This window comes from Pseudopipra pipra, chromosome 3, assembly GCF_036250125.1.
Source record: "Pseudopipra pipra isolate bDixPip1 chromosome 3, bDixPip1.hap1, whole genome shotgun sequence".
Lineage (NCBI taxonomy): Eukaryota > Metazoa > Chordata > Aves > Passeriformes > Pipridae > Pseudopipra > Pseudopipra pipra.
Window position 1 is genome coordinate 36,490,532 of NC_087551.1, and position 25,724 is coordinate 36,516,255.

At 43.6% G+C, this 25,724-nt stretch overlaps 1 protein-coding gene and 1 long non-coding RNA gene across 3 annotated transcripts; one reads left to right on the forward strand and one right to left on the reverse strand.

Moving 5' to 3' along the window:
- Positions 1-227: 227 nt before the first annotated feature.
- LOC135411291 (uncharacterized) lies at positions 228-7,658 on the forward strand. The gene is made up of 2 exons (XR_010429078.1): positions 228-996; positions 4,724-7,658. It is a non-coding gene; the product is annotated as an uncharacterized LOC135411291 (long non-coding RNA).
- Positions 7,659-10,151: 2,493 nt separating this feature from the next.
- Positions 10,152-25,090, reverse strand: DESI2 (desumoylating isopeptidase 2). Of its 2 annotated transcripts, none has more exons than XM_064648652.1 (5): positions 24,980-25,090; positions 18,132-18,204; positions 16,206-16,299; positions 15,570-15,711; positions 10,152-13,769 (listed from the first exon to the last, which is right to left on the reverse strand). In XM_064648652.1, the coding sequence occupies exons 1-5, from the start codon at positions 25,016-25,018 to the stop codon at positions 13,536-13,538; spliced, it is 582 nt and encodes a 193-aa protein (XP_064504722.1). In that variant the 5' UTR covers positions 25,019-25,090; the 3' UTR covers positions 10,152-13,535. The 2 variants fall into 2 exon arrangements, with proteins under 2 accessions (XP_064504722.1, XP_064504723.1); XM_064648653.1 differs by lacking the exon at positions 24,980-25,090 and adding an exon at positions 24,206-24,268.
- Positions 25,091-25,724: the final 634 nt, after the last annotated feature.

Sequence of the window (25,724 nt, forward strand, 5' to 3'; positions counted from 1 at the left end):
ATAGACACAAGGCTTTCCTCTACAGTTCCCTTGAGTCCCTCTAGTTTTCAGTCTAGGCTACTGCCTTGACTTTTCAACATCGCCTTACCTTCTGACCAAGTTTCCTCCTTACATCCTTGGTTTGATACAAAACCTGTCTTCTCTGTTTGCTGTCTAAAACCTTGTAGTGGGTTGGTTTCTTGGATTTTTAGGCCTTCCTTAGCAACGGGGTCAGGAAAATAAGGAAGTATTCCATATCATTCCTTTCCATAACACATTATATAAAAAGGCACAGATAAGAGAGTTCGCTCTCTTCTCTCTTCCAGTGGCTGAAGATGACAGGTCCCTCTCGCAGATGGTTTTGCTTGTATAGGCCAAAGCCTGCCTGCTCCGACCTGCCGTTATCTCCAGTCTCTCCGGGAGGCATGGGAGGAGTTGGCTGCTGCCTTGCACAGCTCTGCTGTCCCGCTCAGGGAAGTATTCAATTTGTTTTTATATTTATTCATGAGCTCTCTATTAACGGGTGTATTTGGGAGGTATTTGTTTTTAGGTTTCTTTTTATCCCTGTTTTCCCCCTCCCTTTTCCCTTTTCCCCCCCTCGGGAGCTCCCTGTTGTGTATAATATATTCAAATTGTATATGTAACTGTAAATATATGTTATATATATATATATATTTGATATAATCCCATTTCGTTCGAACTTCTTTCAGTTTTTTTTCCCTGTGGTTCGTTGTTTTTTTTTTTCCTCGCTTGAGGAGAGCGGGAGGGGGGAGGAGACAGCTTGGACTTGGCAGGAGAGCCAGGCCAAACTGATACAAACCTTTATGGGACCTATGGGATCTACCTCATGACTCTGTTCTGATCCTAACCATTTAGACAACAACCTGGCACTATGCTTTTCCTAGAAGCTTGTAAGTGCTAAGCCATGGCTGGACCAGCTGGATCACGAAGCCATGCACTTTGCAAGCTCATCAGGAAAACGACTGATCTGTTCCACCAGGGAACGTGCCCACGTGGGTGAGTAGTGTTCAGAGGAGGTGGAGCGCTTTGACACAAATTGCTCATCCAGGAAGAAAGGTAGTAGGCTGGAAAGCTGATTCCCTCACATCACCCTCTACTCTCCCTGGTGAGGCTCCAAAGAACATCTGAGCCTCTTCTGACATGAGCTGGGAGGAAGGTTGAGAAGGAAATCTGGGAAAGGCTACATGACGGAGAGCTCAATCCTGCAAATCCTGTCTGTGCCAAACAGGTTCCTTTCATGTATATGTGCTTTGTTACTCCCATAACAGATTTAAATCAGCTGGAAAAGTACCTTATGTACTAAACCAAGAGGGACTCAATGCCAGTGTGTAGGCAACTGAACAGTGCCCTGACTGTCCAGCAGCTTGAGTCTGAAGAATGCAAGCACAGCTCCCCTCTCTACATTTAATCACTTTCTTTTATATATATAAAAAGTATAATGCATTATTCTTTTGCTGTCCTCTTCTATGGAGTGACCTTTATGCTATTTTAAACACTTTATTGGTAGGCTAAGCTTACATGTAAAATCGAGTCTGTAGTGCCTGTTCATGCTGTGTATCTTCAAATGCTGCAGTTACCAGCATTTGTGAGCTACACGCTTCTTCCATAAAATACCATACCTATCTTCTGAGGGGCTTGTTCCCCCTTTGATGGACTACAGACCATCAAGTTCTGCTTCAAAATTAAGAGGCATCTGATTGCTTATTAGTCTTACTGTGAAGTTCTTTATGTCTTCGGTTACATGGCTACAGTACTTAGTGTTAATACTCCCCAGTATTAACACTGCATAAGGAGGTGGAACACTCCACAACAGAGTGCACATTGCTCCCAGGATTTCTAATTTTACATCCTCAGATTTTGTAGAGCCTCTCTGAGGGAGTCTCTCCAGAAATGGAGTCATGGGTAACCTGGCATTGCCATTTTGAGTGGATTTTGCAGCAGAGATGCAGAAAAATATTCACAGTAAGGTACCAGGATCATGTGGCTCTCCCTGCACCAAGGAACGTGGAGACTTTTCAACAACAAACACTTGTTGGTTAGTGCTATGATCAGCTGTCATTTGCAGGACTTGAACAAAAATATTTGATGTCTGATTTCGCTGCCTTCAGCATTTCTGTATTATTGACAACATTTTTGTAAAATGTTGGGTCAGCTCCTAGAAACATCAAAATTCATGCTTGAAATGAATTCCACCCTGTTGTCACCTGTTTCCAGCTGTTTTCTGTGATTTGCCTGATTAGTATCCACTAGGAAGGCTGTCCTCCCGCTGATGGTATTACCTGCAGGTGCAAGCACTGCATTACGTTGAGCAGGCACAGGGTGTCTGTTCTGCCGCCTTCCACAGGAGATGCAAGTTGCTGTTGTGGTGGAGAGCACAGCTTGTCTTCATACCACCAGTCCTGAGCATAAACCCCAGGCCTCTGCCACGCTGCCTAACTTGGGCTGTGGTGTTTCTGTTGTTAGGTTAAATACCTCTTTATATTTTCATGGACTCGTTCCAAATGAAACTTCATTGAGTAATTAATAATATGGAGGGAGAGTTAAGCTTTTTAAGTTCTGCGTGTTTTTCTGCCAATTATTCCATCAAAGACTGAATCACTTTGTTGCTACAGAGCTTCTCAGCAAGGCATGACCTTGGTTTATTCAATAATACATGTATTTCTGAGAGCAACTTACATAAGTTGGCCTATCCAAACTTTGTCTTCATACAAGACTGATTTTTGACCATTCAGTGGCCATGTCAAATATGAAAGCAAACACTGAATAAAGTGTTCCCTGCTCAGTATCTGGGTAAGAGGGATGGGCAGCCTCACAGTGGCTGCACTTGTCCCTAAGCCACTATTGCTGCCTTTACTGTTTCCACTGAAGGTGCTGAAGCACAGTCTCCTTGCAGCCTCTTGGACATCTTGCCACGTGCTGCATCTGCTGGCTTGGCCTTTGCAGGGCAAACAATAGATTTCAGCCTTCAGAGATGGCAATAGTGCTGCCTCTAGTGCTGGCGTGAGCTGTACCCAACAGTAGGGAGCTAGTGGGATCTGGAAGTTTCTGTTTTTTCCTTCTCCACCTCCTCCTCCTCCTCCCCTTCTCTGCTGCCTAGGATTTGGGGCTGCATGGGCTCTCAGTGACACAGGGCAGAAGGTGCATTTGCTGCCAGCAGGTTGTCTCAGGGGTACCTGCAACTGTTCTGAAACCGCTTTTACACCACGTGCAGGGCAAGTCCCTCTGTAATCATTACAGCAAAGCAAATCCGTGAGCTTTAAATCTCAGAAGTAATTTCCATAACATCATTTCTGCAGCAGCTGGTTTCCATGGAAACCAAGAAACGACTGGCAGCGTGTATAGTAAAGAAGACAAGCTGACCTGATTGTCCTTCCCTGGCCCCTGCGGCCGGGCTTCCCTCCATTTGCACGGGCACATCCATGCTCATTGCCATGAGGTGTACAAGACCAGATGCAAAGGCTTCAGCTTGTTGCACCAGCAGCAGCCTGAATGCAGATGGGCTGCTGCCCATCCTCCTCATCCCACCTCATCCTGCCTCTCACGGCAGCTTGTCCTGTAACCAGGGGAGGAGGGCAGAGGGAAGAAGGGTCTGTAGATGTCTTCACACACCCTCGCACCTCTGTATCATTCCCAGGCCCCAGCAGTGATGGAAGGACTCATGGTTAGCTTTGAACGTGCATGTGCCCCTTCCTTTTTGGACCTCTTACCCATTACTCAACATATTTTGTTGACCTGTTTATTCCACTGCTTCTAGAATATTCCTGTAGGTTAACTTGTAAAAGATGTATATTTTTGAATATCAGCCCTATATGCATGGCACCTAATTTACAAATATTCTTGGAATTCTTCCTAACTACTACCAGAAATATCTACTTTCCAGGTGAAGGTTCCATTACCTGTGGTGTTCCTTAAGGAGCCGCAAACCCATGTCACACTCTTCAATAACTACCAGTTTTGTCTGTGTGTTTGGGCAGAGAGAGGGAACTTGTCTGACCCAGGCTCAGCTGCAGCTTTTGGTTGTTTTGTTTCTTCAAACACTGCAGGCACCAGCATGGAGTATATTACTTAAAAATGTTTTAATTTTAAAAGCAGCTTTTGCCTTTGGCCTGAAAAGTCACTTAAAACTAGAACAATTGTGTTGAGGCAGCTTCTGAAGTGAGTAAAGTGATGCCATGGGGAGGGAGGAACCAAGATGGAGCCCTTGAAATCCTTTGCTGTGTCTCTGGGAGCCCATCCTGCCCATCTGAGTGGCTCAGTGCTGTGTGGCACTGGCCTGGTTCCCTTTGCAGGGCATGCTCTGTGTCCCCTGCAGCACCCCAATAGCAGCAACCTTGCAGACAATGTGTCCTGTGGCTCCTGTCCCAAAAGCAAGTTGCTGTTGCCATTGGGAAAGGAGCACCAAGAGAGCTTATGTGGGCTTCTCAGACAGGAGGGCAAAGGTTTCCTAGTTCCGAGGTCATCATGGAAGAATGATGTCAACAGAACAGGCTTCCACAGTTGAAAAACTACAAGAGCTGTTAATAGAGTACTTTGGCCTCGCCAGCTGCCAATGGATATGGAGTTTCTAATGTTTTTCACAGACCGGCTTCTCAAAGTCAAGGCAGCAGTCACCAAAAGTGTGCTTTTAGGGTGGGGGTTCTTTCCTATAAAACTGAAATATTAAAATATTTGAAGGTGATCAGCTGAAAAGTAACCTACTGCAGCACTTTCCTCCTGTTTGCAGACGTGGCTTAAAGACAACTGTTGTATTGGGCCAGAAAATCACCTCGGAGCCTGTGAGGAGGGAGCGAGCTTTTCCAGACTACCAGGGATACGCTGCAAAGGCTGCCTCTGGTGGACATTAAACAAGAGCCCATTTCTGGGGGGGGGGAGTTGCTGCTGCTTCAAGACATTCTCAGTAAACCTCTCCAGAAGATATGGAGGAAGTAGTATAGATTCGCTCATGACACAGTCAGGGAAGTTTATGACCAGTAGGGTTACCTGAGTAACCCTAAAAAAAGCAGATCCTCAGAGACCATTTCGGAAGTTCAACGTCTGTGGACAGAGTGAGGGAGAAAAAGATGACTGTCAGGAGCTAATTGCTCCGGATGTACTATACATATAGGTCATGTTACAGGCCAGGACTGGGAAGATGCATAGTCTAGCTCTGAATGAATTCCCATTTGTACTTAGTTTAATTATGCAGTATTAGTTTATTATCAATAAACAATGACATGCCAGTATAAAAGCCTTTTTTCCCCCCTAATTTGAAGACAATCTCAGCAATATTAGCACTAATGATTACATCTTTGAAGCTCAATGCAACCTGGAGAGGTGCTAGAGGCTGCCTTTCTCTCTGAAGGATGCATTGCAGGTTCCCACTCCGTGCTCATCCATACTCTCCAAAAGCATGGGGCGAGTGTGGCATCCCTGGGTGCATGTCTTGGTGTGGCATTTCACTGGGGGAGTGTTTGTGCAGGGAGTTGTGGAGCAGAGGCAGCACTTTAGGCCACAGAGCCTGTCCTTCCTTTAAACCTTTTAAAATGCACAGAAGCCACAAGGCTCCTAGAAGGGCAAAGCAGCTTATAGAAAGCAATTGCAGAGATGAGAGCATCCTCAAAAGCTGGGCACTCCCTGAGGTATTCCTCTGCCCTCGGCTCCAAAGTGCTGGAGGGAAGAGCCAGCCCAAGCAGCCTCCACTCAGCCGGTCACCCTTACTATCATCATTTCTTGTTCAGTGCTTTTACTAAACTTTCCAAGTCTCTCTGACATAAAAAACAATTGACCTTTACAGTTGTATTTGAGCCAGCTACACTGCCATCAGCTCTTGCTGGTCCTCACTACTCTGTTGATGTTTGCTTAATGGCATGTGAATTAATTTGTTGGAAGCTGACACTTTGCTGCAGGATTAGTTAGAGAGACTAACACAGGGCTGGTGCAGGGAATTTAAGATGCAGAGCATCTTTTCGAGTTAAAGAAAAAAAGGAGGCAAATTCCAATTCTTCTGGAAATCTTCACTTTTAGGATGCTAGAACTGAGTAATGAATGAGCCGAAGTACAGAATTAAAATAAACTCAATTCCAGCTATTTAAAGGCTCAGCAATTCCTTCCAGGCAAAAAACAAGTAGCTATTGTGTGCTGGCACTGGGAAGGCTGGGGGAAGGCAGCGTTTCCCACAGGCAAATTAGGAGTGGGAAAACCAGAACAAACCTCACAAACCTCCAAAGCCCGACTAAGGAACACAAGACATTTTCTGTTCAACATGATTTGTGTTGTCATTAGGTGGGTTTAATGGGGCTTTATTCTAATTCTATGAGGAAAGCCCTGGCTCTGCTTGAGCTAACAGTATTGACCGTTCAGACCTGGGAAACATGAGGGAGCCAGCTGAAACCGCATTCACCATGTCACTCAGGCACTCACTGGGAACAGTGGGTCTCCTCTGCCCCCACCTCTTCCTGCTGCGGGAGTCTGGACACGTTTCACTGGAGCCTGATAAAAACCTGTCTGTGCCCTGTTTGGCCAGGGGGTGTCTGATTCACGTCACTTACCTCACTGCAAAGGAAGGCCCATATTGACCATCAGCCACGCTGGGACCACACCGGAACTCCACAAAAGGTGCATTTTAACCCCACCCTGCTACTGCCCCAGTCACCTGAGGCAGAAGACAAGGCTGGCATCATGGAGGCAGGAAAGGCTTTTCTCATCTGAGATGGCTTGAACCCCTTCCTACCCCTCCACTCAACCTATGGTGAGCCCCCAGCAGGAACAGTTCAGCAACACAGTCCTGGCTTCTTGAATTCCAGTATTTGGGCGCCTTGTTTCAGGCTCTGTAAAGGTGAAAGGGGATGAAGAGTTAAGAAAGGCTCCTTAAAAGGAAATCATGAGTTGAAACCCATGAACAGCTCCTGCGGGGCGTGCATGAAGTCCCTCTCCTTCACCTTTGCCTCATTCAGGAGATTCCTTTCACACAACCACACAGGCTAGAAGCAGCACATCAGGTAACCAGCAAGTGCAGCAAACTTTCTGCTTTCAGAATTCCAGGATCGAGACACCACTTTGCAAAGACTATGAGGACTGCTGGCCACCCATCTTCCACCTGCAAAAGGAGCGGTGTTACCTTAGTACTACTTGTCCCAGGCTGCTGCTCAGAGATGGACAGGGATGGAGAGCCACTCTGGTGTGAGCCATGTCCCTTTCTAAGGAGACATGGAGATAGATGCAGCCCTGTCACCCCCAAAGCAAGCTAAAACCACACTAGTGCAAGATCTAGCATTCCTTTATGGCCAGATCCTATTTTTAGTTTGCTGCACCCTGATTTTACTAGACCAGATCATGGGAGAAATACAGGACTCCTACTCTAGCCCAACAGGAACGGGAGTTGCCAGTGGAGCACAGCTGCTTTTCCAAACAACTGCCATGGCCTCCCTGACAAGTTGTTACATTGACAAGTTTGAAGGGTTTTTTTATGATCTGATTTAGATCAAACCACAGGGTATCAGAGCAAGTCAGGAACTGTCCACTAGCCATTTTCATTGCACTGTATGAAGTACTGTGGAAGAATATATTTATTTTGGGGGTGTGATAAAACTAAGGTGCCTTTAGCCACAAAAAACACCTTTGCCTGTTGAGAAGCTGTTCCAATGACAAATCTGTCATGTACTTCTGCGCACCTGAAGAAACTTTTAGAGAATAAAATTTTCATTTGAAACATTTTTGTTTTCTTCAAGAGCAGCTCAGTTAAATTCAGCCACTCACCAATTAACAAACAGTTAGAGTTATGATAATGCAGTATGTATTTTTGTATATTGATCACCTTCCTAGAAGTGGATAGGCACTCTTGGCCATCGGATGCCAGAAAGGAGTTCACCTGGAAGTCACATTAGTTTTATTTGATGAACTCTTGCCAAGTTTCCTTTCAATAGGTTACAAGTTCCTCAAACTCCCTTGCATCTTTGTTAGTGATTAGGGTCCCTTTTAGCAGTCAGAAAAGGGAACACACCTGTGTCTGGACAGCTTCTCCAACAGGTCATGCTCTAGCCAATCTTCATTAGCCATGCACACAGCAATGCCAGGCTCAGCACGCAAACCACAGCAAAACACATCCTTTCCCAGTGTAGTGGGTTTCTGTGGCTGGGTTTTGCTGGCAGGGGGGCTTACTGGGGTGGCTTCTGTTAGAAGCTGCTAGAAGCTTGCCCTGTCCCGTGGAGCCAATTCCAGCTGGCTCCAGGATGGACTTCCTGCCGCTGGCCAAGGCCAAGCCAACCAGGAGTAATAGTAACGCCTCTGTGATAGCATATTTAAGAACAGAAGGTTGTTGTGCAGAAAGAATTCCAGCCAGGGAAGAGTGGAGTGAGAACATGTGACCAACAATGTAGACACCAAGGTCAGTGCAGAAGGAGGGGCAGGAGGTGCTCCAGGTGCCAGAGCTGAGGCCCCTGCAGCCCATGGTGCAGACCATGGTGGAGCAGCTGTGCCCCTGCAGCCCATGGAGGACCATCGGGGTGCAGAGACCCACCTGAAGCCCATGGAGAAGCCCTGGCTGGAGCAGCTGGATGCCCAAAGGATGCTGTGACCCTGTGGGAGGCACAAGATGGAGCAGGGTCCTGCCAGAAACCTGCAGCCCGTGGAGAGGGAAGCTCACGCTGGAGCAGGTTTTTCCCGTGTGATAAATGTGGCCCCTGTAGAGGACCCACGTCGGTACAGCTCATTCATGAAGGACTGCACCCCATGGAGAAGTGACCCACGGGACAGCAGTTTGGGAAGAACTGCTGCCTGAGGGATGGACTCACGCTGGAGAGGTGCATCAAGGACTGTTTCCGTGGGAGGGATCGCAAGGGAGCAGGGGAAGGAATCCTCTCTCTGAGCAGCGGCAGAAACAACTGACCATAACCCCCATTCCTCATCCTCCTGCACTGCTGGGGAGAGGAGGGAGAACATGGAACGAAGGGTGGGGGGAAGGTATTTTTAAGATTGTTTTATTTCTCACTCTTTGGCTCTTATCCTCTTAGTAATAAATTTAAGTACTATCCCCACTTTGAGTTTGTTTTGCCCATTAAGGTAATCAGTCACTGACCTCTCCCAGCTCTTATCTCAACTCATGAATCCTTAGCTGTTTTTTTTTTTCTCTCTCCTCTGTCCAGTTGCAGAGGGAGAGTGAGAGAGTGGCTTTAATGGGTACCTGGTATCCGGCCAGGGTCAACCCACTACACTCAGCTGTGGGGCAAGAGAGGTAGGAGCAGCACCAGCTTGGAGAGCACTCCCATTTATCAATGCCTTCAGTGGGCAGAGAAGTCTCTCTCCTGTTAAAACACATCCACTCACCTGCCCTTTGCAAATTCCAATGCCAACACCTCTGGGTGCTGGCAAACACTGTGCCAGAGCTTGGGAAAGTTTGGGGAACAGGCTGTGCCAGTTAGCTCTCCCTGCAGCTGCTCCACAGCACCACACAGCCAGTGTGGCTGCAAGGAGCAGGCCAGCTCTGCTGCCCAGAGCAACCACATCTTTAAATGGAAGTGCCACCACCCCACAGGTTCTGTCAGGCTGCAACCCAACTGCTGAGCGGCCCTGTCCAGGAAATAGCTTGGCAGCTTTTTAATTCAAAGCCATGGGAGTTTCTCCAGTCTGGGTCAGCACTGGGCTGTGCACCAGTGGTGCTGCTGCCACAGGAGCAGGCACAGCACAGGCAGCTGTGGCTAAGGCTGGTGTTGCCATTGGTACTTCCCTGAACTCTGGGTACTTCTGCTCTGCTCAAAGGAACTGGCAGGGCACAGACATTACAGACCCCACATACCTTGTGGCTCCTCAGTCCACTGCAAATCCAGACCACAGAGCTGGGCTTTCAAGCAAAGCTGTAGAATGTGGCACATAGTACCTGCAACATATCCCAAGGACAGTGGGGTGTCTGGATACCCCTACAGATGTAGTTAGTACACCAAATCTAAACACATTTTGAATTTAGTCTAATGGAAACTAGTGGCTCTTAATAACGCCTCAGACAAACCAAACCACAGCACCTGATGCTCATGTCAGCATAACAGCCTACAGCTTAACTATAGGAAACCCCTGGATAGTTTTACTGTCCTTCAAAACCATCTTTCTAAACCAAAGATCAGCTTGGGTGGCACTGCCAAAACAGGTAGGTACAAGGGGAGTAACACACAGAGCCAACTGTCCTTTTTTTTTATAAAAGTATTTTTAATAAACTGATGGATTTAAGTTTAAGATGCTAGACAAATTGTTGCCATGTACAGGTAACAAAAGTCAAAATTCTTCGAATTTTATACAAATACTATGTAGTACAGTAAACTTGAATACAAGTTTACAAAAAATGCATCAGTGAATATTCAGCTTGTAAGCAACTTCCAACAGTGAAAATTATCATCTATCAATAGTGATCAGAATTGCATTGTCAGTTTTAGAAGTAATGCAACTATGCTTTTTTTACCAAGCCACTCTGGAGTTATTGGTGCACACTAACAGTACATTGGATTTTTTTGGCTTGCTGAACAGAAAATGGCATTTAAATAAAATGACCGAGTTAAACAATGTAATAAGTATCAAAAGTACTATCTCACAGGAAACTAAACAAGAATGAGAAAGTAAACAGAGCAGAACCCTGAAGTGGTGATTTTTCTACCCGTTTTGATGGAAAAGATTCCACAGGTGTCCAGCTTTCTCACAGCATTTTGGAGTGTTCTAGTCCTAGCACAGTGTGGTCATTAGTAGACTAAAGTAATCCCTGCTTGGCAGTAATGCTGGTGAAAGGTAACTTGCTCTATTGCTAACAAATCAGAGTAACCACTGGCAGGGCAACTTTTTGGAGGCATCCAGCAGAAGCTGAGCTGACAGCACATGACTGGAGTTACAGTGCCGCTCGCTTCCATACAATACCCAACAGCCTTCAGGGTTCAGGTGTCAGTTTCCTCACAGGATTTACAAATGGATGGTTTTGAAACAAACACAAAACTCATTATGGAGCATGAGACAGTATTTTCGCCTGTACAGCTACCAATAAAATGAATGTTTTTGTTACAAACTTTCCAGTCTGCTTTATAAAAAATAGTCTTAGTTTTACTTCTAAATAAAAACTGTGCTGTGATCTGTCACGTTCTTGCATTGTACATGCTGTAATTGTGTGTGTTAATGAAAGTGTAGAGATTTGTGACCTAGCACTCTGGATGTATCAGAAGCCTAAAAAGCTGATTTTGGTACATAAAAGGTAGCAATGAAAATTCATTCTATTTATTTTTCCTAAAGCCTAGGAAAAGCTACAGTACATTGCTAGATCAGTGGCCTCAACCCTGAGCTGAAATAAAGGACCTGCCTTGGCCAAGAGACTTAGTCACATTACTACCACAGCTGCACAGCAGAGACAAAGTAACCTGTCTGCAGCCTGTTGTCTTAGCTGTGTGTAGTGCGAGATTCAGTTCTGTAATGCTTGAGAGTTGACTGGAGACCACCATATTCATTTTCACTACAGGGGAAAAAAAGGAAAGGAGAACTCAAATTCAGAGATCCAAGTGAAAAGCACTCAACAGGGAGGGGTAAGTATGTCCAGCTTCTGGAGATCAGAGAACAAAGTCAGTGGCAGACTCATCAGTCTTACGCATTTTCCCATGTGGTAGAAGAGATTATTAAAATACGTACCAAAATACAGTTAAGGAGACTCCTACTATTACCTCACTCTTTCCACAAAGAGTCTCATGTGATTCCCCGGCCTCCCCAGAACTGAGCGTTTCTCTCTCTGTACCTACATGGCATCACAGAAGATAAGTGAAAACAAAGTCTGTCTGACAAAGGATTCAACTCAGCTGCCAGCAGAGAAACTTGTTTCTAACACGAGTCACAGTAAGCCATCATAAGAATTCTTATTAGGATACAGCCTATTGCACCTTCCTGTAGGGTTCAATGGCACCGACTTCCCATGGCTAGGAGCATTTGTAACGTGAAGCATTCCTGCCTCCCTAGAGGACTTTTTTTTCCTTTTAAACAGCAGAAACTGTAGAGTCAGTATTTCACTTAGTGGAAAAACTAAACCCAGCAACAGACTGAAAATAAAGCTTGTAAGAATAATTTATATTTCTAGTAATGCACACTTCTTTGTGAGCTGATCAGTTTAGGGATGGTATGTTTTTTGTTTAAGGCAGCAACTCTTAGAAAATACACAAGCTCACCTCCCTCATGTTTTTGTGCTACTGTAGCCTTATGCGCACAATAGAACCTCACTAATTTACACTAATGATTGGAAGAACCATTAATTCTCTTGGTAAGTGAACAAGAATAAGGCATTCCATTATATATTCTGATCACTAATTATAATTTAGCTCTAATTATAATCTACCAGCAAACATACTTCTGTGTTTTAGAAAATAATATCTCTTACCTTCAGGTATAATTATGTGTGCAGATTAGTGGGTTCTGCTGTGTAAACACGCAGGTGCATAAGCAGTTTTCAGGTTTTTCTTCATTACATCTGACAAAAAAAGTTAATGCCACAGATAGAGACAGTGGGAAAATAGATTAGGATTTCTCTATCATTTGTGCAGATATGCACAACTGGGCAGCACTTCATAGCTCAAAAAAAAAAAAAAAAATAAAAAGGACATGAATGTTTACAAACTCAAATGAAGCAAAATCAGCAGCAGGAAGCAAGGCCATTCCCCAAACACAAATGGCTTGTTTTACCCGATTCCAAACTATATGAAACAAACAAAAAAGGAATACAAGTACTAACTTGTAGATACAAGTTTGAAATCAAGTAAAGCAAACAGCGAAAAATTTTTCATGCTTCTAACAGATGATTTTCACACGTCTAAATCCTGATTGAAGTAAACTGTAAATAAAAGATGGGAGATCAGATGTAAACTACATGGCTGAGTTAGAAAAGAAGGATCAATGTGCATTGTAATGAAATAGAAATTTCCCTTCATATGTGCAAAAATCCACAGTTTCATTAATGTAGAGGTCATACTTCTAGGAACAGATCTTAGACGGAACCAGTCTCCCTACATCCTGGAAACTACCTGCTTACATCAGCCACTTTAAGTGCACAATACCCTGTTCACATATATAGTATTCAGCAGTTTCTGGCATTTCTCAATTTAACGTTCACCTGCCTTAAATCTTGAAAACAAAGGGGAGAGTTCATCCAGGGCATCACACCACTGTTTTGAGTTACACCAACAGTTAAATCAAACTCAAATTCTTTCTTCTTCCATGGTGGCAGGAGTCCTTACAGGACTTGTAAACAGCAGTACACAATACTGTAAACAAATAATTTAAGTTTCGCTTTATACAAGATGTTAAATTAATCCAGGTCTACCAAACATCAGGTGAAAATGAAAAGGGTGGCTTCACACAAAATCCTTCCCTTTTCTCCCAGCAATTCTTCTCACTACATAAATAATCCTGAGCTGAAACATGGTTTGCTGAGAGCTTTTTTTTTTTTGCATATAAAAACAATGTTCTAGAGTCAGCTCTCATGTTCTGTCAGGAAGTCAGTTGCTGGAGAGATTAAACTGAAGTATTTCAAACCATTTGTTACTTTGGAGGAGGACTTATAATTTGGTGTGGCGTCCAGTTCTAGACCCAGATGCTGAGCTTGCCAAGGAAGCTGATGCTGCTGCATCCTCAGCTTCCTCCAGCTCATCATGTAGCTCCTGGCTAACACTAGACTGGAGAGCTGCAGGAGTTAGCCACTCCTTCGGCAGGCAGCTCTGGAGAAAGGGTATACAAGAGCTGAAGTAGGCAAGGCGATTCACCCATCGTGGAATCTCTTTTCCACAGAGAATCTATGGGGGAAGGAAAAAGAAAGGATTAATTTGTTTTCTGGATTCAGCAGTAACAAAACTGCAGCGTGGTAAATAAAAAGCAAAACCTGCAGTAGCCTCACTAGTTCACTTATCACAAATGCCACTCAAGAAGCACCCAAGTTAGCTGCACTAAGACAAGTTTTCTCCATCAGTAAAAGTAGACTTATTTTCCACTATGAAATTTGGACACATGGTTCTGTGCTTTTCTTAGAAGTCCTGGAAAGTCTAACCACCTCACTCTTCTTGCATAACTTTTACAAAAGGGACAGAAATTAGTTAAGGTATGTATTCCATTCACTGCTAATTCCTCAGAAACAGAAATTGCAGGAGAAACTTCACTATTACAAAAAAGCACCCTGAAATCAAATGACCAAAAATACCGTAGCTGTGTGGAGTTACACATACAGCTGAGGCTATTTAGTGGGATGGCCTCTGACGACTTTCATGAGATGTCACTATCTTACAAAACAAGCACACGCACTTAGGTTCACTGGAACAGGAGAGGATATACACTGCATAGCTGGTTTCAACTCCTCAAAAATATATAATGCAGCATTAAATACTGATTTGTACTGCACATCAGTCATTAAATAATTCCGTTGTCACTATTCAAGGAGTGAGCCATTTTACTTAACTGCCTCCACGTTCACTTCTGGTATTACTTACTCCTGTGCAAATTTGGAGAATGGGAGCATTACTCTGCTATAACTGAGCAGCATTTACTTTGTAATTATACCCACTTCTATAGTCAATTTGAACACTAAATAGAACACTAAATAGGACAAACACTAAAACAGAGACAATATGACCATGTAGCTGAAGAGTATAGCAAAACCCTGTCCATATAGGCCAGATTTCACACCAACTGCAGCTTTGTTAGTGTCTCACCCTACTTACTTGTCACTGCACACGAATCATCATCTCAATAAAATTTTCCAGTACCACTGGAAGATCAGTCTACACAAAACACAGGCTATACAGTAAGAGTGCATTAACTATTTGGGGAAAAAAAAATTAAAATCTGTGAAAGCTCACTACAGAAAAAATAGCCATTCTTGTTTGGGAGTGTTTCAGTGAAACATCATAAATTCTGGCAAGCACAGATTGCCAACTATCAATAAAAATCAAATTTCCATTCACCTCTTTGTCCTAGGATACTTGTTCCTGACCCCTTCCCTTGTGTTGATACACGTGTGAATGATCAAGCATTCAATCATATTGGCAAACTGATCACATTGCAAAGGGAAAAAAGAAAAGCCCATTTGACTCCTCGGTCAGATACTTCGCATGACTCAAGTATCTACATGACCAGGACATAGATGCTGGCAGAGCAATACCTTGACAAAAGCCTCTCAAGCAGAAGATTAACACTGTCTTTGTAACTTCTGTGAATGTGTTATTCTTTAACAGTAGCTCATAACTTTAAAAATTATTTTCAGTGTGATGTTTCTGTGGGGAAATACTGACCAAAATACTATCCTCAGTAGCAATCTCTGAAGCAACTGAAATGATTTTGAAATCCTGTTAGTTCATTTACTAGGTCTCTCATTTAGGAATGCACCCCTGCTTGAATACAAGCTATGTATGAGAACAATATTTAGCATTTTTGACAGCAAAATCTTGTACTTTGGACATAAGCACAAATATGATCTGAAAAATGGTGACATTTGCCCAAGGTATCAGAGATAAGAAGTTGGAAATTAGACCAAACATTCCAAAGGAAGATGATACTCTGTAGCCACCTGGGAAGCACCTTTCTAGATCTTCATGTTTGTTTACCTCAGATAAAGCTGAAGAAAAGTGATTGCAGTTTTTGTGCATTAGATGATAAGCATTTCCTTTGAATTCTTTTCCAAGCTCTTCTACTATTTTTTCTATGTCATCTTCCATAAAGTCAGTACTGCCTAGAACCACAGCCTCTCTAGAAGAGAAACAGAGAGTAAGTGATCAGGCTCCCATGATACAGGTGGATTACTGTTCATACACTGCTCAAAAGTCACCCCATTGTGGGTGGTGAGATCTTTCGGTGCTCCTAGAACAACATCAATTCTTTCTATTCCATTTTACGGCACCACTTTCATCTTTATCATGAGAGATTATGTTTCCTTGCCTATTATCCACATTGAAAAAGTTACTGCATTGTATATGCTGCATGAATAATAAAAGTTAGCCACAAGTTCACAAAATTTGTATGCATTTAAGAAATTTAATGGTATGCTAAAAAAAAAAATGTTCTTTGCTGTAGACACTTCACTATCTCATTACCTCTGTCCATCTTTCATTTCTAAGTAAACACATGAATTTCTCAGAAAGTCAGAAATCCTTGTACAATTCCTCTATCCTCAAAAATAAATCCAACAAATTGTCTTTTTCATATGCCTTCTCAGAAAACAAGAAAATAGGTATCTTTCTTACTTAAATTTAAATGTTTCTCCTAGCTCAGAAGCATTTCCCGGTGAAATTTCAAATATTCCAGAAAAAGGGTATGGATGACCACCGTAGGCAAATTCTAAAAGAGAAAGTTCAGATTTAACAAAACCAGCATATGATGACAGCAAAGAACAGCAGGGCTCACTGACCAAAGACACCTTCATGTGGATCTAAAGCTAGGAATCAGACACCTTATTATTACAAATGAAAGGAGCTGGAAATGAATAGTTTTGTTAGGTTACTAGTCAGCCTGAGTAAAAACTGACAGGAAATTTCCTACAGTGTATGGATTTAATTTGAATAACTTTACAGTAAGTATATAATTTTCATTGTATAAGTGAGGATTTACAAGTTAAATTGTAAATCCTATCAATGTTCTTTATACATGCTTGTCTTTAAAGGTCCACTTTGATATGTCTAAATTGGGGATTCAAAGTACAGTATCCTCAAAGGTCTGATGGCACTTCTATTCAGTGTGCACCACTACATAGCTCTAGGTGTGGCAGCAAGTAGTGGCATAAGAGGTTCTTAAATGTCTTGATTCACAAAGGTTCAACTGTCACGAGTTTTTTTACTATAACAAGAAAGTAAACCAGTGCACGCATCTGAAGCCTGCACATAGCGTCTGCTGGCACAAGCACTCACAGTACATGACAATATCATGGGATGCTGTAGCTTCCATCTGTGTCTGTCAGATAACACAGCATGCCGTGCCCAGACTGCAATAAAAGGCTCTAAGCATGACTTCACGCTTCCTTTCCTCAAAACTCGTAAACACATCATGCAAGTCTAGCACTCAGTTTTGGGGATAATCTTTTTTACAACACGTTAATGAATAAAAAGTTTGATGTACTTTGAAAAATGCAAGTCATTGTTCTAGCAGGGGCATGACCTGCTATATGAGAAAGCTGTTATAATCCCAACAGGAAGGGAGGCACATGTATTTGGCACAGCTCAAAAACTGGGTTTCAGGCACAGCACTATTAAGAGTCAGGTCTTTCTGGTTCAGATTAAAACAAATAAAAAAACCAGTTTTTACAATAATCATAGTATTGTCAATTTGTTGCTCTGGTAACACTTGCAAACCCAGTTACAATGTGACCATTATAGTAGCTGAAACATAGTTTAGGATAACTTTGAGCAGTGTGGTCTTTGGAGTGCATGCCATGCCTTTTGCTGCTTCCCCTCACCTCCCAAAAAAAGAACTGAAGTAGATTTTTCTTCTTTAAATGGACTACTTTCAGCAACACCATCACCTCCGAGCGTCATTATACTGCTGTGCAGAAACACCTCAGACCTGAGCCTGTGCTACAGCTTCCTCAGAAACACCTTCTGGCAGCAGTGCAGATTCTAAGTGGCCTGAACAGATCAAGAAGCTGCAGTCCCACAGTACAACCTATTTAGCAAAATTGAAATGTATTTCTGTATTATCACTAGGGTATCTTTTATGAACAGCATGAACGAGATGTCTTTTAAAGAAACAGTCTCCTTAAAGCAGACCAACCAACCAATAAGGAATAGACTTTTTCCTGAGCATCATGCACTCTTGGGTGCCTCTCGTTTCTGTACCTAAAAATTAACTCCTTGCACTAAGTGCTGGCAGAATACGATTCAACCATGCTTACATAAAGTGCACATTTGTTTTTGCAACAAGTGTTTTCAAACCTAAAGTAAAGATTTCTATGCCTGGCTGAATAAATTGCACACTTTTTCATAGCTGCATAGCTTTATACAAAAGAATGCATGATGGCTACCAGATTATTCCTGTCCAAGATTTTTTCCAGAGGTAGAATAGATGAGAAATAGAGATAAATGGGTTTCAGGAGCCAGACTTCCCTCACTACCTGAAAAATGGTTTTAAATAACAGAATTCCCGAAACAAAGAGTAAGTTGTGCTTTTTTTGTACATACCTCGGCCATACACCTCTATACCTGAATGAAAAACTCCAATTCCAAGGGAAGAAGTATATTCATTCATCCAATACTAAAAGGAAAGAAGAAAACAAGAACAACTCTAGTTAGTTTGCAATACAGATTTGTCTTCTCATAGCAGAATGACATGTATTTGTCACATGAAAAGCATTAAAGCCCACCACAAAATGAAACTGCACAACTCATTTTATGAGAACAGAACATATCATTAAAATTCCCCAACTGTACACAGTGAATTAATTCCATTAGGTCCTATGCCAGTGTTTTCGTGCTGTCAATGTCTGTCAAGCAAGGAGTCTGTACCCGGAAGAAATCCAGATCAACTTTGTATTTGTCAACAAGTTGTAGGCTGTAAAGTTTTCCATTAGGTGGAACACATTCTAGACTCAATTACAGTAATCTTGAAGGAGCACATTTTTTAAAAAATAACATCACAATGTAAGGCTGTAATATACACACGCTGACTGTCACTTATAGCAATGATCACACTTGCTTATGAGCAGATGAGCACGAGACATACTCAGAGATCTGTAAGATGGACGGAAATGACCTTATTATATCTTGTCTTTGAATACTTAAACAGTGGTCACCATACAAGAGACAAAGCTCTCCCCAGGCTGCTGATGCATGGGTCTCCCGTATCAGGTTTAAGTCTTTTGCGTAGGTCTAACACCTGTTTCCAATATATCACTTGTATTGTCGCCAACAGAAAATAGATGCATTTCAAAAGGAATCCAGGAAGTGATAATTTGTTAAAAAAGGGAAAAAATAGGAAAGAAGAGAAATTTCCCTTAGTGCTTTGTCTTTTCTTTTTACAAAAGCTGCACCAGCAACCAGTGTCTATCAGAAGCTACTACCCTCAAGTCCTTAAAGATGCAAGGAGTTCTGGAAAACAAAAATCTCAAAATTGCTCTTTCCTTGTCTACATCACCACCCTCAAAATATCAGTCTCCAAGCATTAAAAATTTTCAAGTGACACATAATTAAAAGAAGGTCAAACAAAGCCTTTAAAAAAAAAAAAAAGCCTCAGTTGTGCCCTTAAAACTGAAGTTGACTAGAAAGAAAAACCTCTGGAAAATACAAGAAAAGTATTATTTTGTCAATTACTCCAGTAACAGGATTTTTTTTCCTCAGAGAGCATCGCTGCGAACTTTTACAGAGCAGACTTCAAAACATCAAGTGGCAGGCAGATATGGGATGAGGTGTTACCGCCGGTAAATTAATACTGGTTTAGCAAACAGAAAAATGAAGCTATCTTCTCTGCACAACCTGTTGACAAAATCAGTGTTTTCTGATGCAAAGTCACTATTAAAACAGTACAACTGATGATAAAGATGTAAAAGGTTGCAGATGTCACATTTTTTTAGGAAGTGCTAGCTGGAGTTACTGCATAATTTACAGTGCCATCGCAAACATTATGGTGTATAACATGCATTTCTGAAAGCTTGTTGTCTTCCAATAAAAATGCTACACTAAACCTTGGATTGACAGGCTATTCATGAAAATTAAGAAAAGTTCAATGGCAAAAAGAGAATGTCATGCCAATAGTTACAAATAGACAGGCCAGTTTGTGAGAAATTTTGTCAACATGAATTAACAGAAGACAGGTTTTGTGCCATATATTTATTTAAAGCTCATTGTGATCTGTGGATAAATTTTGCTTAAGACTAAACTTTACCCTTTGCTTTAATCTCTGCCTCTGTCAATGCATTGCTATGTTAGCTAGTGGGGTATGGATGACTACACTAAATCATCACCTTAGTCTATTTAAAGGGCTTAGCAGTTCTTTCCTTCCACTCCCCAGGAAAGAGCAAAGAGATAGTCTCATATGAACAAGCTACATCTAGAAATATACGGAGTTGATTTACTCTGCATAGAAAGACATAGAACAGAGAGAAAACAAAGAGGAGAAGAAAGGAGAATGATGCTAAGACTACTCATCCAGCTTCATGAGTTTGTGACCATAAAACAATGGATTCTGGTCATGAGGTGAAATCAAAATCCCCTGGAAAACAGAAAAGCTACTGCAACATAAACCTGTTTCAGTTCTGAAGCCATTCCTATCCCACAGTTTACCAGCTGACCATTCCAAAATAGTCTTAGGTTTATATTTATAGTTAGAACTGTAGGCACAGTCAGCATACAGTTTGTCAGCACTGGAAGAAAGTATGTTTGCCTAATGAGGTGCATCCAAATGAACCTAATCTAGAACTGAGCTAGACAGGGTCCTGGTACTTTAGGTCTTTCCCTCTCCTGGACACTTTTGGCCAGAAAACTCAGAATTTGGCCTTTGAATTCCAAACAACCTACACGTCACGTACCTATTGGATCTGCTAATGACAAGCAAGGTTATGGCTGCTCTCTGAAAATGGAACAAAAGTTAGACAAGATACCCCACAAGCAGTAGAAGAATAAAGTCTAGTTGGTTACTAGACAGAAAAAATGAGGAAAAAATTATTCATGCTTCTGCCCGCCCACAACCCATGAAACCTGACACAAAGTATAGGGAGAGGACAGAAAAGTGAGTCACCAACCCTTCTCTTCGATCTGCACAGAAGCAGATGAACAGGAAGGAAAGCTGCTCCAACGAGGTATTCAGCACGTGCTATTTAAGTACACACTCCCCCTTACTGGTGCCACCTCAATACATAGGGCTCGCTAGACTACAAAAACTGAGCACTGGTGGCAGATGAAACAAAAATTAGCAGAGCTTTGGAAGAAGAGCCTGAAGTAAGCTGGCACTTCGCTTCGTGTTTCCAGTAAGAACAGAGTAGGTTAATTGAAGATAAAAGAATTTCAATGAGGCAGAATTACTTTCCCCTTAGGAACAGTAATTATATCTAATTATTACTTAATCTGGATGAGCTATTGGAAGGTTGGTCACATTTTCTCATTGAACACAATGCCTTATCTCACTGAAGAAATGCAGGACAAATGCAACAAAGTGTGCTGCATTTGGCTACAGCTGAAAAGATTATACATAACTCACAAAATAAAGACTGTAAATCAAATGACATCTATATAAATCACTGGTTCGGTAACATGCCATAAATTTTGTAATCCCAAACTCATCCCAAATGCTATATCCTTGCTTCCATTACACAAACTGGATTCCCTTTGGTCTTGATATGAATTTTGCCATAGTAGAATGCTTCAATTCCATATCCTCAATATTTTGCAATATGTCAGTCTTGTAAAACAGGATTTCAGGTTTAATGCGACTATCATAGTGAAAATATTAGAGAAGTGTTTTTCTATGCGCACAATAAAGTCATGTCACTGCAATGAAAGCAAAACACTAATCCCGGTGCTTCAAAAATATCTACAGTACTTTCTTCAGAGCTTTCACTTATGTTAATACTTTAGCTTGTTATCACCTTATTTGATAAGGGGAAAAAATAGGATACCTCTTTGGGCACAAAAAACCTAGACTCCTAAAAACAGAAGTTAGTTAAAATGAAACTATAAAGTACTCCAATTCTCAAAACACAATATATCAAAGTCTTCACCCTAATCTTTTAATGATCATAAAAGATTTTCAAAGGTATGAACTGCACGATGTAAATGTGGCCTTAAGCTTTTCTCCCTCCATAAAATCACCAGTACTTGAAAGTCCACTTTCTTGTACAATACACACCAGTACTTGAAAGTCCACTTTCTTGTACAATACACTCAACTCTCTTCCCTCTGTTTTTATCAAAGATTTTTGTTTTTTCAAGTGATAAGGACATTGGAAGGGTATATGCTCCAAAACCAACCGACTCAGTGATGTAAGGAGATCCAGCAGTAGCAAGGTCACCTAGTATTCCCTGCATACCTAAGCAGCTGCTTGGGAAATGAAGCTACAGTTAGTATTCAGGTTAAAATAAAGCTGTTCATACGGCTTTACAATTATTACAGTAGTGTTGATTCTGTCAACCAGGTGAGTAACAGTGGTCTCTTGTTCCAAAAGAAACAAAAAAAAAAAAAACAATCCCAAACCTAAACTACAGAAAACACCCAAATCCACTTCCAAGTGACACAGAATGTCAGGAGCAAATAGCAAACCTACTAATGTCTTAAGTACACAGTTGACAGGATTTGATGAACAAGCAGAACTTCAAAATAGCCTTTAGAGAAGACACTTCCCTTCTTCCACCCACTCTCAGTGCCCCCAAATAACGGGGTACCATTGATTTCAGTAGGCTGTGTACATGCAGTAACGACTGCCATGCACATGAATGTGAGGCTTTGGTTTAAATTCCTGCTTCAAACAAGTTCAAAATGGACTGAGACATCATTTAAAAAAAGAGTTTGAGGCAGGATGTACACTGACGGTATCTTTCAGATGTCACAGGAACCTGGGTTTTTCTTACCCATTTAAAGGAAATCTGTTTCTCTAATGGTCAAGTAATGTAGACATTGCTATAAAACAACAAACAGGGCTGAAGCAGGAAATAGAAACGCTTTCCTTTATGGCCTCAGCTTATACTATGTATAATTTGTGCCGATGTACAGCTTTAACCAATACTAAAACTGTGGACAAATGCGAAAAGTCACCCCCTACATGCAATCAAACATCTGCAAATAAATGTACTTGGTTGCTTTTTTGGAGAATAAGTTCCTTCCACAGTTACATAGTTTTAGAGGCTATGTAACTTCTCAATGGAGGCAGAGCTTCAGCAGTCGCAATCGGAGAACGATCAGTCCCCAACACATCCTAAGGAAAAGTATGACACTAGTTTTCATGAGCACACCTTTCCCATTGCTTTTTTATGTCCCTTCCCTTTGTGTCAACTGCCAGCCTTCCTACGTTGGCTGGAGTAAAACTGATCACAGCAATTCAGCTCTGGAGGAAAAAGAAAGCAGGATATGTGTTGCAGCAAAGAAATCTAAGGAGTAAGAGATGAAGGAGAACCATGTGAATGAAAGAGCAGACTATCACAAGAAAAAAAGAAACAGCATGTTGAAGTCACACCCCACCAATGCTACCATTATAGTGAGAATGGAGTTTCTCACAGAGGCCATGACCCTACTTTCCAGGCAGGCATTTATACAGGAGACAATCCATTCTGTAAAGTTTTCACAGCCTGCCTGTGAACTGGGCCCAGTTGACACTTTGCACAGCTAAGCAAGTCTTTGCAGGAACACTAGGTCTCCATCTTGGTGAGTCAGAAGTGCGTCAAGCCTTGACTTTAAAGACACTCTCTTACGTAAGAGTCCCGAAACTGAAGTCCTACTTCTTTCTCTGCACAAATATTTATAGTTAATATATGTAAAACCATCTCTTTTCGTGGTAAAAGATATTCTACAATGTGTATTTTTGCACTGTAATCAAGAGAAGTCATATATATGCATGTGACAGAGCATCCTTCCCTCCTCAAGTCTAGTGTAAGGCACACAGTGACTTCTTCCTAATATCAGCACCACATATGAGCTCGACCAGGTGAGCAAAGACTTCTTTCTCCCCCGCCTCCTCAGAAAAATCACAGTGAGCAGACTGATCCTGTCTCCAGTTTCCCCTTATTCTCTACAAAAGAAGGCAAACCAAAGTCGAAGTAACAGGTTATATTCACTGGATACAGAACTCAAACACAGGAGTGGACAAGAAAAAAAAGCCCAAAAAACTCCTTTGAGAGGGATGTTGATTTTTATGAGAAGTATTGGGGTGAAATAATGATGACGAGGCTCAGGCTAGTTCCTATAATATCATAAATAGATTTGATTTCAGGCCAGACAGCTGCCTATTGATTGCTATCAAACATTTTAGCATTTGAACATGACTGCTCTCAAGCTAATAAGCTGTGTTTTCTTACTTCCAGCAGTCACTGACTCTACACTATATACCTTCACCCTTTCAAAACACCAAAGGTTCACTTTAAAATGGTGGTAGGAAAGCCTGTCCAAAACAAGCTAAGTAACACAAACACTGTTACCTGAAGCTAGTTGTTCATCTTAATGTCCCTCTATCAGTAGACTCAAAACTTGGTCAGAGAACTAAAGCCACTCGTTCTAATTTCCAGCAGCTGAAACGCATTAAGGGATAATATTTTCTTAATATTATTTATCGGCACCTCCTGTTCCATGCAGGTACTTACACCTCATTTGTTACCATGGCATTTGAGCAGCTTCCAGCTGAACATAAGACAATACAAGAGTTGCTGTAGATGTCACAGAAAGATTACCCAGGAGGGAGGGAAGGTGAGCTCATAGGGCTGCAAATCAAGCTGGAACGACTCCTTTATTTCTACCAAATCGCAGCCATACCAAAACCGTCCAAAAATTCTGATCCAGAAAAAAGTCACCTTACTGACACTGCACTAAAAAGCTCTCATCCCTACAGAGACAGTGGTTATCCCCAACTACTATCCTGCTGGAAAATTAGACACTTTTATGGCTTTCGTGAGCAGAAAGGCAGGGCCTCCCCGCTGCTGAGCTTTGGGGCAAGAGCAGGGGGAGCGGCAGAGCTCGGGGACGCTCATGGCAGGGGCAGGGGAAGTTTCCCCTGCGACAGGGAGCGGATCCACCTGCCACTGGAAGACCCATCCCGGCAAACTTTGGTCGCAGGTCACGAAAGATCCGTAGAAATCGACAGACCTCCCAAATCACCGCCCGCGACCCCCCCTCCCGGATTCGTTATTTCTCCCGCTCCGCCGCCCACAGAGCCCGCTCCCGCGGGGACAGGCAAGGGAAGGGCAGGAAAAGTTTCCCGGCCGCCCCTGCCCCCCGCAGGACAGGACAAGAGAGAACAGGACAGGACAGGGCTCTCCCCGCCGCCGCCCTCCCGGGATGCGGCCGGGACCCCCGCCCGCCCCGTCGCCCCCGGGCCGTGCCGAGCCCTGGCTCACCATGTCGTAGACGTTCAGGATCACCAGCTGGTTCGCCATCGCCGGCGGCCCGCGGGCGCCCCCCGCCCGCTCGGAGCTCCCGCTGCGGCGGCGGCGCTCAGGCCGGCGGCGGGGCCGTGCGGACCCCCGGGGGCCGCTTCCTTCTCGTCCTGCCTGTTGCTGCGGGGCGGGGGCGGGCGGCGGGCACCATGGAGCCGCCGCCGCGGAGGGACCGGGCCGCGCCCCCGGGAGACGCGCTCAGCCCGCGGCCGGCGGCGGGGGCCGGGGGGCAGCGGGCGCGGGCCCCACCCCGGTGGCGATGGCGGTGCCGGCGGCGGGAGGGGAGGAGGGAAGGAAGGGAGGGAAGGAGAGGCGCGGGCGGCAGGTCGCGCCCTGCCTGGCGCTGGCGGCGGCGCCGGGGCCGCGGGACGGCCGGACAGCCCCGCCAATGGGCGCAAGATGGAGCCGCTCCAGCCCGCCCCCAGCGCCCGCGCGGAGCGGGACGGCGGCGCCTACAGCTCCCGGCGCGCAGCGCGGGAATGCGGTCCCGGCGTGCCCGGCGCCGCCACGGCCCGCCCCGCGCCGCGGGAGCACAGCCCGGGGTGTGGAAACCCCCCTGTGGCCCGTCTCCGTCCTGGGAGGTGTTCGGGGTGGCAGCAGAGTCCCAGCGGGAACGCGATCCGCCCTGCATCGCAGCTGAGCCCGCCCCGGCAGCGCCTCACGGCCGCGGGATTGTGCCCGGCCGCCCCGTCCCGTGCCGCAAATG